The following is a 12,246-nucleotide window of genomic DNA, read 5'->3' as shown; positions in this document are numbered from 1 at the left end:
TCATTTGCACCTGTGGCACAGTGAGGACGGCTTGAACAGAGCGGTTTAGTCCACCAGGTCTGAAGGAGAGAGACTGGGGGATCGCCATTTTTCTCCCCAACACCACCAAGGTGCCCCCACCAAGGTGGGTCCTCAGGAATCCATCAGCAGGGCCTACAGTGGAGGCAGGACCCGCCTACACCCAACTATGCCCCTCCATGCCTGGTAACTGCGTATCTACAGGAGTGGGATTGACGCTGATGAACCAGACAGCTCCGGCAGCAGACCAGCACTGTTGCATTGTTTAATTCTTGGACAGGTCTTATTATATAGATACATTCATTCTTCCTTCCTTTTCTCCTTATCTCTTCCCTCTAGTCTGGTTACTCTGGTTGTTGGTTTGTTTCTCTTGATACATGTTCCACACCTCTTTCTTTTTTTAATTTATTTTTATTTAAAACAATATTTTAATGTTTTATTTTTTATTTATTTCTGAGAGAGAGAGAGACAGCGTGATGGCGGGGGGGAGTCAGAGAGAGGGAATCACAGAATCCGAAACAGGCTCCAGGCTCTGAGCTAGCTGTCAGCACAGAGCCCAACACGGGGCTCGAACCCACAAACTGTGAGATCATGTCCTGAGCCAAAGTCGGATGCTTAACCGACTCAGACCCCCTGCCCCACCCCCACCCCCACCCCTCCTTCTTTATTCTCCATTCTCTCTCTGGATTAAGCCATATAGTTTCTCTATCTGGATAACTTTATTTTCTTTTTCCTTTTCCCTGCCTGCTTTATTTTCCTTTCTCTCTCTCCAGATTAAGCAGTATAGTTTCTCTGGTCAATTTTTATTCTGTCTTTTCCCCCACTCCTGTCATTTCTCTCTTTGTATGGGATAAGGCCTCTTCCATCAGCACCATTTACTTGTAGCTGGTGTTTCTGATTTTGTGTGTGTGTGTGTGTGTGTGTGTGTGTGTGTGTGTATGTGTTTATGTGTTTTTGTTTTATGTTTGTTTTTTGTTTGTCTGTCTGTTTTCCTTTCCAGGGCTACTTCAATGAACAAATCAAACCACATCTCATGGAGGGTCCAAAATGTAACTATGAGTAGGGAGATAAAGTAACCAGTAACCAAAGTCACAACAATAGAGAGCAAGTAACACTCTCCAAAAAGCACCTCCTAAAGGGCCAGGCCCTGGACAGTGTATGATCCTTCCTTAATAGAGTAGTGCTCACAGGTGCAAGGCACCTAACAAGCTTTTAAAACACATAAGGGACAGAAAACTAGGCAAAATGATGAAGCAGAATTCTCCTGAAAAGAAATTCCAGGAAGAAATGACAGATAAGAATTGATCAAAATAGATATAAACAATATAATCAACAGGAATTTAGGGTAATAGTCATAAGATTAATTTGCTGGGCTTGAAAAAAGCATAGAAGACAGCAGAGAAACTATTGCTGCAGAGATCAAGGAACTAAAAAATAATAATGATGAATTGAAGATGCTATAAATGAGGTACAAAATAAAATAGAGGTGGTCACAGTAAGGACTGAACAGGCAGAGGGGAGGATAAGTGAAATAGAAGATAAAATTATGGAAAACGAGGAAGCTGGAAAAAAAACAGAGATAAGAAAATTCTGGATCACAAGGGGGAGAATTAGAGAAGCAAAAGGAAATGGAACAATGTCTGTAGCATAGGAGTTCCAGAAGAAGAAGGGAGAGAGAAAGGGGCCAAAGGTGTACTTGAACAAGTGATAGCTGAGAACTTCCCCAATCAGGGGAAGGAAACAAACATAGAAATCCAGGGGGCACAGAGAACTCCCTTTAGATGTAACTTGAATCGATCTTCTGTACAACATATCATAGTGAAACTGGCAAAATACAAAGACAAAGAGAGAATTCTGAAAGCAGCTAGGGATGAACAGGCTTTAACATACAAGGGTCAACACATAAGGGTTGTAGCAGACCTATCTACTGAAACTTGGCAGGCCAGAAAGGAGTGGCAGGAAATTTTCAATGTGATGAACAGGAAAAATATGAAGACAAGAATCCTTTATCCAGCAAGGCTATCATTCAGAATAGAAGGAGAGATAAAAGCTTTCCCAAACAAACAAAAACTGAAGGAATTCATCACCAATAAACCAGCCCTACAAAAGATCTTAAGGGGGACTCTGAGTGCAATGTTGCAAGGACCACAAAGGACAAAAGACATCACTACAAGCATGAAACCTACAGATAACACAATGACTCTAAACCCATATCTTTCAATAATAACACTGCATGTAAATGGACTAAATGCTCCAATTAAAAGGTACAGGGTATCAGAATGGATAAAAAACAAGACCTACCTATTTGTTGTCTACAAGAGACCCATTTTAAACCTGAGGACACCTTCAGATTCAAAGTGAGGGAATAGAAAACCATCTATCATACTACTGGAAGTCAGAAGAAAGCTGGAGTAGCCATACTTATATCAGACAAACTAGATTTTAAACTAAAGGCAGTAACAAGAGATGAAGAAGGGCATTATATAATAATTACAGGGTCTATCCATCAAGAAGCACTAACAATCATAAATGTCTATGCACCGGATTCAGAAGCACCCAAATAAATAAAACAATCACAAATATAAGCGATCTTATGGTAATAATGTGGTAATTGCAGGAGACTTTAATACTCCACTTACAGCAAGGACAGATTATCAAGACAGAAAAATCAATAATGAAGCAATGGCCCTGAATGGTACACTGGACCAGATAGACTTGACAGATATATTTAGGACTTTTCATCCTAAAGCAGCAGAATATACATTCTTCTTGAGTGCACATGGAACATTCTTCAAGATAGATCACATAGAGGGTCGCAAAACAGCCCTCAACAAGTCCATAAGGATTCAAATCATGCCATGCATATTTTCAGATCACAATGCTATGAAACTTGAAATCAACCACAGGAAAAAATTTGGAAAACCTCCAAATGCATGGAGGTTAAAGAACATCCTACTAAAGAATGAATGGGTCAACCAGGCAATTAAAGAAGAGATTTAAAAATATATGGAAACAAATGAAAATGAAAACACAACAATCTAAACTCTGTGGGATGCAGCAAGGCAGTCCTAAGAGGAAAATCCAGACCTATCTAAAGAAACATGAAAAATTCCAAATATAAAATCTAACATCACACATAATGGAACTAGAAACAGAGCAGTAAAGAAACCCCAAACCCAGCAGAAAATAATAAAGATCAGAGCAGACATAAACAATATAGAATAAAAAAAAAAAAAAAAAAAAACAGTAGAACAGATCAGTGAAACTAAGACTTGGTTTTTTGAAAAAATAAACAAAATCGATAAACCTCTAGCCAGGCTTCTCAAAAAGAAAAGAGAGAGTAACCAAATAGATAAAATCACTAATGAAAATGGATTTATTGCAACCCTCAGAAATACAAGCAATTATCAGAGAATACTATGAAAAATTAAATGCCAACACACTGAACAACCTGGAAGAAATGGACAAATTCCTAAACACCCACACACTACCAAAAGTGAAACAGGAAGAGATAGAAAATTTGAACAGACCTATAACTAGTAAAAGAAATTGAATCAGTTATTGAAAATCTGCCATCAAATAAGAGTCCTGGACCAGATGGCTTCCCTGGGGAATTCTGCCAGACATTTAAAGCAGAGTTAATACCCATCCTTCTCAAGCTGTTGCAACAAATAGAAATGGAAGGAAAACTTCCAGACTTATTTATGAAGCCAGCATTACTTTGTTTCCCAAACCAGACAGAGACCCCACAAAAAAGGAGAACTACAGGCCAATATCCCTGATGAAAATGGATGCAAAAATTCTCAGCAGATACTAGCAAATCGAATTCAACAACATATAAAAAGAATTATTCACCATGATCAAGTGGGATTCATTCCTGGGCTGCAGGGCTGGTTCAATATTCACAAATCAATTGATGTGATACATCACATTAATAAAAGAACCATCTGATCCTGTCAATAGATGCAGAAAAAGCATTTGACAAAATATGGCATCCTTTCTTAATAAAAATCCTCAAGAAAGTTGGGATAGAAGGAACATACCTAAATATTATAAAAGCCACATATGAAAAGCCCACAGCTAATATCATCCTCAGTGGGGAAAAACTGAGAGCTTTTCCTATGAGATCAGAAACATGACAAGGATGCCCACTCTCACCACTGTTGTTTAACTCTCACCACTAGCTGAGAGTCCTAGCATCAGCAATCAGACAACAAAAGGAAATAAAAGTCATCAAAATTGGCAAAGAATAAGTCAAACTTTCACTTTTTGCAGACAACATGATACTCTACATGGAAAACCCAAAAGACTGCTAGAACTGATACATGAATTCAGCAAAGCTACAGGGTACAAAATCAATGTACAGAAATCGGTTGCATTTCTATACACCAATAATGAAGTGATAGAAAGAGAAATAAAGAAACTAATCCCATTTACAATTGCACCAAGAACCATAAAAATACCTAGGAGTAAACCTAACCAAAGATGCAAAAATATGTATACTGAAAACTATAGAAAACTTATGAAGGAAATTGAAGAACACACAAAGAAATGGAAAAACATCCCATGCTCATGGATTAGAAGAATAAATATTGTTAAAATGTCAATACTACCCAAAGCAATCTACACATTCAATGCAATCCCAATCAAAATTGCACTGACATTCTTCTCAAAGCTAGAACAAACAATCCTAAAATTTGTATGGAACCACAAAAGACCCTGAATAGCCAAATTAATACTGAAGAAGCCTCTACTACCAAGCTGTAATCATCAAGACAGTATGGTATTGGCACAAAAATAAACACATAGACCAATGGAATAGAGACCCCAGAACTGGACCCACACATGTATGGCCAACTAATCTTTGACAAACCAGGAAAGAGTATCCAATGGAAAAAAGAGTCTCTTTAGCAGATAGTACTGGGAGAATTGGACAGCAACATGAAGAACGAACTAGACCACTTTTTTACACCATACACAAAAATAAACTCAAAATGGATGAAAGACCTAAATGTGAGACAGAAACCCATCAAAACTCTAAAGGAGAAAGCATGCAACAACCTCTTTGACCTCAGCCACAATTTCTTACCCGACACATCTCCAAAGGCAAGGGAATTAAAAGCAAAAATGAACTATTTTCTCTCCTTCCCTTCCCCCATGGTCTTTTGTTCAGCCTTATGACCCAGCAATAGCAATACTAGGAATTTGCCCAAGGGATACAGGAGTGCTGATACATAGGGGCACATGTACCCCAATGTTTATAGCAGCACTTTCAACAATAGCCAAATTATGGAAAGAGCCTAAATGTCCATCAACTGGTGGATAAAGAAGATGTGGTTTATATATACAATGGAATACTACTTGACAATGAGAAAAAATGAAGTCATGCCATTTGCAGCAACATGAATGGAACTGGAGGGTATTATGCTAAGTGAAATAAGTCAGCCAGAGAAAGACAGATAGCATACATATGTGGATCTTGAGAAACTTAACAGAAGACCATGGGGGAAGGGAAGGGGAAAAACAGTTACAAAGAGGCAAACCATAAGAGACTCTTAAATACAGAGAACAAACTGAGGGTTGATCAGGGATGGGGGAGAATGGAAAGGGGGTGATGCGCATTGAGGAGGGCACTTGTTGGGATGAGCACTGGGTGTTGTATGTAAGCCAATTTGACAATAAATTATGTTTTTAAAAATGTAATAGTCATAAAGATAGTCATAGGACTATATATATAGTTAAAATGTCATTACTACCCAAAGCTATCTACACATTCAATGTGATCCCAATCAAAATTGCACCAGCATTCTTCTCAAAGCTAGAACAAACTATCCTAAGAGTTGTATGGAACCACAAAAGACCCTGAATAGCCAAAGTAATATTGAAGAAGAAAACCAAAACGGGAGGCATCACCATCCCAGATTGTAGCCTCTACTACAAAGCTGTCATCATCAAGACAGTACGGTATTGGCACAAAAATAAACACATAGACCAATGGAATAGAATAGAGAACTCAGATATGGACTCAAAAGTGTACAGCCAATTAATCTTTGACAAAGTAGGAAAGAGTATCCAATGGAAAAAAGACAGCCTCTTTAACAGATGGTGCTGGGAGGACTGGACAGCAGCATGCAGAAGAATGAAACTAGATCATTTTCTCATACCACACACAAAAATAAACTCAAAATGGATAAAGGACCTGGATGTGAGACAGGAAACCATCAAAACCCTAGAGGAGAAAACAGGAAACAACCTCCTTGACCTCCACCGCAGCACTTTCTTACTTGACACATCCCGAAAGGCAAGGGAATCAAGAGCAAAAATGAACTATTGGGACCTCATCAAGATTAAAAGCTTCTGCATGGCAAAGGAAACAATCCATAAAACTAATAGACAACCAACGGAATGGGAAAAGATAGTTGCAAATGACATATCAGAAAAAGGACTAGTATCCAAAATCTATAAGGAACTCACCAAACTCCACACCTGAAAAACAAATAATCCAGTGAAGAAATGGGCAGAAGACATGAACAGACACTTCTCCAAAGAGGACATCCAGATGGCCAACAGACACATGAAACGATGCTCAGCATCCCTCCTCATCAGGGAAATACAAATCAAAACCACACTGAGATACCACCTCACGCCAGTCAGAGTGGCTAAAATGAGCAAATCAGAGAACTCTAGATGCTGGCGAGGATGTGGAGAAATGGGCACCCTCCTACACTGTTGATGGGAATGTAAACTGGTACAGCCCCTCTGGAAAACAGTGTGGAGGTTCCTCAAAAAATTAAGAATAGAGCTCTCCTATGACTCAGCAATAACACTGCTAGGAATTTACCCAAGGGATACAGGAGTGCTAATGCATAGGGACACATGTACCCCAATGTTCATAGCAGCACTTCCAACAATAGCCAAAACATGGAAAGAGCCTAAGTGTCCATCAACTGATGAATGGATCAAGAAGATGTGGTTTATCTGTACCATGGAATACTACATGGCAATGAGAAAGAATGAAATCTGGCCATGTGTAGCAACATGGATGGACCTTGAGGGTGTTATGCTGAGCAAAATAAGTCAGGCAGAGAAGGACAGATACCATATGTTTGCACGTATAGGAGGATTAGGAGGAACTTAACTGAGGAACAAGGGGGAGAAGAAGGGGGGAAATGGTGGGGGAGAGGGAGAGAGGCAAACCATGAGAGACTCTTGAATGCTGACAAAAACTGAGGACTGATGAGGTGGGGGGAGGTGAAGGGGGGTGATGGGCATGGAGGAGGGCACCTGTGGGGATGAGCACTGGGTGTTATATGGAAACCAACTTGACAATAAACTATTTAAAAAAAAATTTTTTAATGTGAGCAGAAAAAAAAACAAAAACAGTAATAGATGCACAAAAAATAAAGAGCAAGGAATCTAAGTGTATCACTGAAGAAAACCAGCAAACCATGAAAGAGAATGAGAAGGATCAGAGAACAACTACAAAAACAACCACAAAGCAAGTAACAAAATGGCAATAAATACATATCTATCAATAATGTAAATTGACTAAATGCTCCCATCAAAAGACAGGTATCAGAATGGATTTAAAAAAACAAGATCCCAGGTGCCTGGGTGGTTCAGTTGGTTGACGGTCTGATTTTGGCTCTGGTCACGATCTCAGGGTTCATGAATTCAAGCACCACATCAAACTCACTGCTGCCGGTGCAGAGCCCATTTCAGATCCTCTGTCCCCCTCTCTCTCTGCCCCTCCGCAACTCACTCTCTCTCAAAAATAAATAGAACATTAAAAATTAAAAACAAAATAAGACCCATCTACAGGCTGCCCACAAGAGACTCATTCCAGACCTAAAGACACCTGCAGATTGAAATAAGGGGATGGAGAAGCATTTATCATGCAAATAGATATCAGAAGAAAGTTGGAGCAGGAATATTTCCATTGGATGAAATAGAATTTAAAACAAAGTCTGTAGGAAGAAACAAAGAAGCACGATATATAATAATACAGGGAGCTTCTGGAGCTACCAACAAGGTGGTGGCAGAACTGGAAACAACATGTACACATCCCTCCCCCAGAGCAGCTCTCCATTCCCAGCCTCAGTGCAGCATCCCTGCCTGTGTGTGTGGTGGGTGGAGAAGCTGAAGCCAGTGCCAGTAGCACATGAGAACCGGGGCATATCCCTTCGGAGGGACTCCTACCTCGTGCTGCACAGTGGTCCAGAGGAGCTCTCCCACTTGCACGTATGGATAGGACAGCAGTCATCCTGGGATGGACAGGGGGCCTGTGCTGTGCTGGCCGTGCACCTCAACACCCTGCCTGCGGAGTGGCCAGTGCAGCACCGAGAGGTGCAAGGCAGTGAGTCTGACCTCTTCATGAGCTACTTCTCATGTGGCCTCAAGTACTAGAAAGGCAGAGTAGAGTCAGCATTTCACAAGACCTCCCCAGGGGCCACTGTAGCTGCTATCGAGAAAATGTATGAGATCAAGAGGAAGAACCACCTCCATGCTGCTGAGCGGGCACTGAGCTGGGACAGCTTCAACACCGGGCACTGCTCCATCTTGGACCTGGGCCAGAATATCTTTGCCTGGTGGGGTAGAAAGTCCAACATTCTGGAGCACTGCAAGGTGTGGGACCTGGACATGGCCGTCTGGGAGAGTGAGCAACAGGGCAAGGCCCAAGTGAAGATGGTCACTGATGGGGAAGGGCCTGCCGAGATGACCCAGGTCCTGGGCCCCAAGCCTCATCTGAAGGAGGGCAATCCTGAGGAAGACCTCACAGCTGACCAAACAATTGCCCAGGCTGTGGCTCTGTATAGGGTCTCTATTGCCACTGGACATAAACCTAAGGTGAATGATTCCAGCCCCTTTGCCCTCAAGTTGCTGCTATCTGATGATTGCTTTGTGCTGGACAATGATGCTCTGTGGCAAGATCTACATCTGGAAGGGGTAGAAAGCGAACAGGAACGAGTGGCATGCGGACTCCAAGTGGCTGAGGACTTCATCTCCCGCATACGGTATGCCCCAAACACTCAGGTGGAGATTTTGCCCCAGAGCCATGAGAGCCCCATCTTCAAGCAATTATTCAAAGACTGAAAATGAGGATGGGCATCTCGCTGCCCCTTGCCTATGTCTCCTTCTCCAGCTGCCTGATCAGTGCTGAGCTGCCCCCACAAATGTCCAATAAATGAGACTAGTGCCTTCCTGGAAATAAAAATAAAGGGGACAATGCAACGATAAGATATACAACTGTAAATATTTAGGCATCCAACATGGGAGCACTCAAATATATAATTAACAGTTAATAACAAACATAAAAGAACTAATCAATAGTAATACAATAATAATAGAGGACTTTAACACCCCACTTACATTGATGGACAAATCATCCAACCAGAAAATCAAAAAAGAAACAGTGGCTTTGAATGACACACTGGACCAGATGGATTTAACAGATATATTCAGAACATTCCCTTCTAAAACAGCAGAATCCACATTCTTTTCAAGTACACATGGAATGTTCTCCAGAATAGATCACAGGCCACAAAACATGCCTCAACCAATTCAGCTGGGAATCAGTGTGGGCATCTCCCTGCTATCTGCCCACTATCTCCTCCAGCTGCCTGATCAGTGCTGGGGTGCCCCATGGATGTTCTCATTTTCATTGTGACTGGGCCTTAAAATCATGAACCAGGCCCTGATCCCCCCTTCACCAGTGACAGCCTGTCTGTTTCTGAGTCCTTTCACCTTTGTGTCTCAGTTTTCTCACCTCTTAAATGGGAATGATGTCTACCTTACTTTATAGAATTGATATGAAACACACACAGAATAGTTTGGAAAATATAGGTGCTTAAAAATACTAGTGGCATTGTTGTCCTTATGCTTTTTTTTTGTTTAAAGTAGGCTCCATGCCCCATACAGGGCTTGAACTCACAACCCTGAGATCAAGACCTGAGCTGAGATTAAGAGTCAGACACTTAACCTACTGAGCCACCCAGGTGCCCCCATTATGACATATATTTTTAAACTTAGCCCTTTCTGGAGTCTGAGTCTCTAGACAAAGAGATTTCTTATCCAAAATGAAGAAATGTAATTCATTATTTTCTGTGGGGCTTTCCAAACTTTTGAGAGAGAACCTATATGATTCATTTGGTCCATAAAGGTATCATTTACCTAGACTAGTAATCTCATGGAATTTATTTCTTCATGTGACTAAAAGCAAAGTATGAGCTGAAAGTGATGCCAAAGCTATGGACTTCAGTCAACAGTCTTAAAGCCTAAACTTTCAAATACTACTTTTGATAAACCCTCTAACTTCTAAGCAGCTCAGAGTAAAAACAACACAAGGAGAGTGGAGTTCCCCCAGCACCATCTCTGGGCAATCTGTAGAGATCAGACACTGTTGAGTGGAAATAAAAACACTGATGTAAGCAGAGAGGCAAAAATGTCCCTGGCTACACTTAGGAGCTCTGCCAGGTTGGAGGACGGAGTCTGAGAGCCAAGAAGGGACCAAGGCAGAAGCCCGGGGTACCAAATCCGAAAGCCCAGTTCACACACACTTAGAACACACACGGACAATATCCTGACCATTGGTACGGGTGCCATTGTTAGCCCACATGGGCATTGGGGTTTTCCTGAGCTCTCAGTACATCCTCCTAAATCTCCCTAGAGACCATGCAAAGGTAACTAGCTTAGGGGTGGTCCTGGGATCTGGAGACAAGAACTTGTGTCTTGTAACTGATCAATAGGTTAACAAGTTGGTTGGGGGCAGAATTCCAGTTGCTCCACCACTCATGCCTCCTACAAGTTGGCCAACATCTCCCTCCTCCAGGGCTGTAGAATCCACTTTGAAGTGTTCTCTCTCACTGGCCATCCCGAAGACAGGCCCTCCCACTGCCTAACCTTTACCCTTTCTAATTGCCCTGATCTCATCCCAACCTCCATTGCTATGTTTAAAGTCCACCTCTGGGGAACACACAGATTGAGTGTTCCAGATAACCCCCTTCCCAGTCCTGCTTGACATCTGGCCAGCAGACTGCATACCTGGACTTCCTGAGACACTGGCTGGGGTTTGAGGAAAGACCTCAGCACCCAGCTGGCTTCAGGATGAAGCTGGCCACTGGCTTCTTGATTTTGTGGCTCAACCTGTGGGGTGGCCTGGCTCAGAGTGACAGCAGCCCAGACGCAGAGGAGTCCTATTCAGACTGGGGCCTTCGGCATATCAGGGGCAGTTTTGAATCTGTCAACAGCTACTTCGATTCCTTTCTGGAGCTGCTGGGAGGGAAAAATGGAGTCTGTCAGTACAGATGCCGATACGGTGAGTGCATGCGCAGTTTCTCTTCCTGGTGGACCTGTGAACAGCTGGAGCAGGGTCTCAGTCTGTACACACTTTTTCCTGCCATCCACCTCCTAATTCGCTTTGCCAGATTCAGCAAATCAAAATATAGGACTTCCAGTGACGTGTTCATTTTAAATAAACAAACCAATAATTGTTAATATATTTGAAATACTTGGGACACTCTTACATTGACAAATTATTGGTAGTTTATCTGAAATGCACATTTTCCTGAGCTTCCTGGGGTTTTTCTAACAAACTAACTCTGGGAAAACTGCTTCCCTGGGGCCATTTTAGTGAATTTGTTGTGAGGCCTTTACTCATAAGTAAGAAGACTGGATGGGGGTGGGGGAGAATATGAGGGAGTCTTTGTAAGGAGTTCCTGGGGATGAAAACTGGAGCTGAACATTCAGAGAAAAGTCTGCTGGGAGGTGGAACAGCTTCCTCAGTCATTCTGTGCTAAGTTTGGAGATGGATTTTTCTTTTCCTCTAATGCAGTTCACACCTCCTTGCCAGCTCTGTCAGTTTCTGACGGGCATCAGTGTGTCCAACCCTCTGAAGAGAGCTTAGGGAGTGTGGCTGCCTCAATCAGCAATGGCAGGCCTTCAGGGGATAGGAAGGGCTTGCTGCCAGCCGTCTCCGCCCACCAAGGATTGGGCCCTGAGAGGGTCTCGGACTGTCCCTCAAGCCTGGTGTCAGATGTACAGTTGTGAACGGGTACGGGCACTGCCCTTCAAAAGGGGAGGAGAGTGGTTTTCGAAAGCATGCAGGGTTTCATATAGCATTAGTTTTATGGTTTAGGTTATCACATATTTCATCATGGGACTGTAGATGAAAATGGTGAGTCAGTCTAGCCTAGCAGGAAAAGATTTAAGAAATATTTTCTGTAAACACTT

At 42.1% G+C, this 12,246-nt stretch overlaps 1 protein-coding gene and 1 pseudogene across 3 annotated transcripts in view; both read left to right on the top strand.

The window, feature by feature from the left end:
• Nucleotides 1-8,073: 8,073 nt before the first annotated feature.
• On the top strand, nt 8,074-9,111 carry LOC120233767 (annotated as a pseudogene).
• Nucleotides 9,112-11,063: 1,952 nt separating this feature from the next.
• PLA2G12B (phospholipase A2 group XIIB) overlaps nt 11,064-12,246 on the top strand; it is a 34,950-nt gene continuing 33,767 nt past the window's right edge. For all 3 annotated transcript variants that reach the window (XM_039235219.1, XM_039235218.1, XM_039235217.1), the window contains exon 1: nt 11,064-11,332. In XM_039235219.1, coding sequence (XP_039091150.1) covers nt 11,122-11,332 — 211 coding nt within the window. In that variant the 5' untranslated portion in view covers nt 11,064-11,121. The remainder of the gene's footprint in view (nt 11,333-12,246) is intronic.

Source organism: Hyaena hyaena, unplaced genomic scaffold (assembly GCF_003009895.1).
Source record: "Hyaena hyaena isolate Hyena2069 unplaced genomic scaffold, ASM300989v1 scaffold_97, whole genome shotgun sequence".
NCBI lineage: Eukaryota > Metazoa > Chordata > Mammalia > Carnivora > Hyaenidae > Hyaena > Hyaena hyaena.
This window is presented reverse-complemented; position numbering and strand designations above follow the sequence as displayed.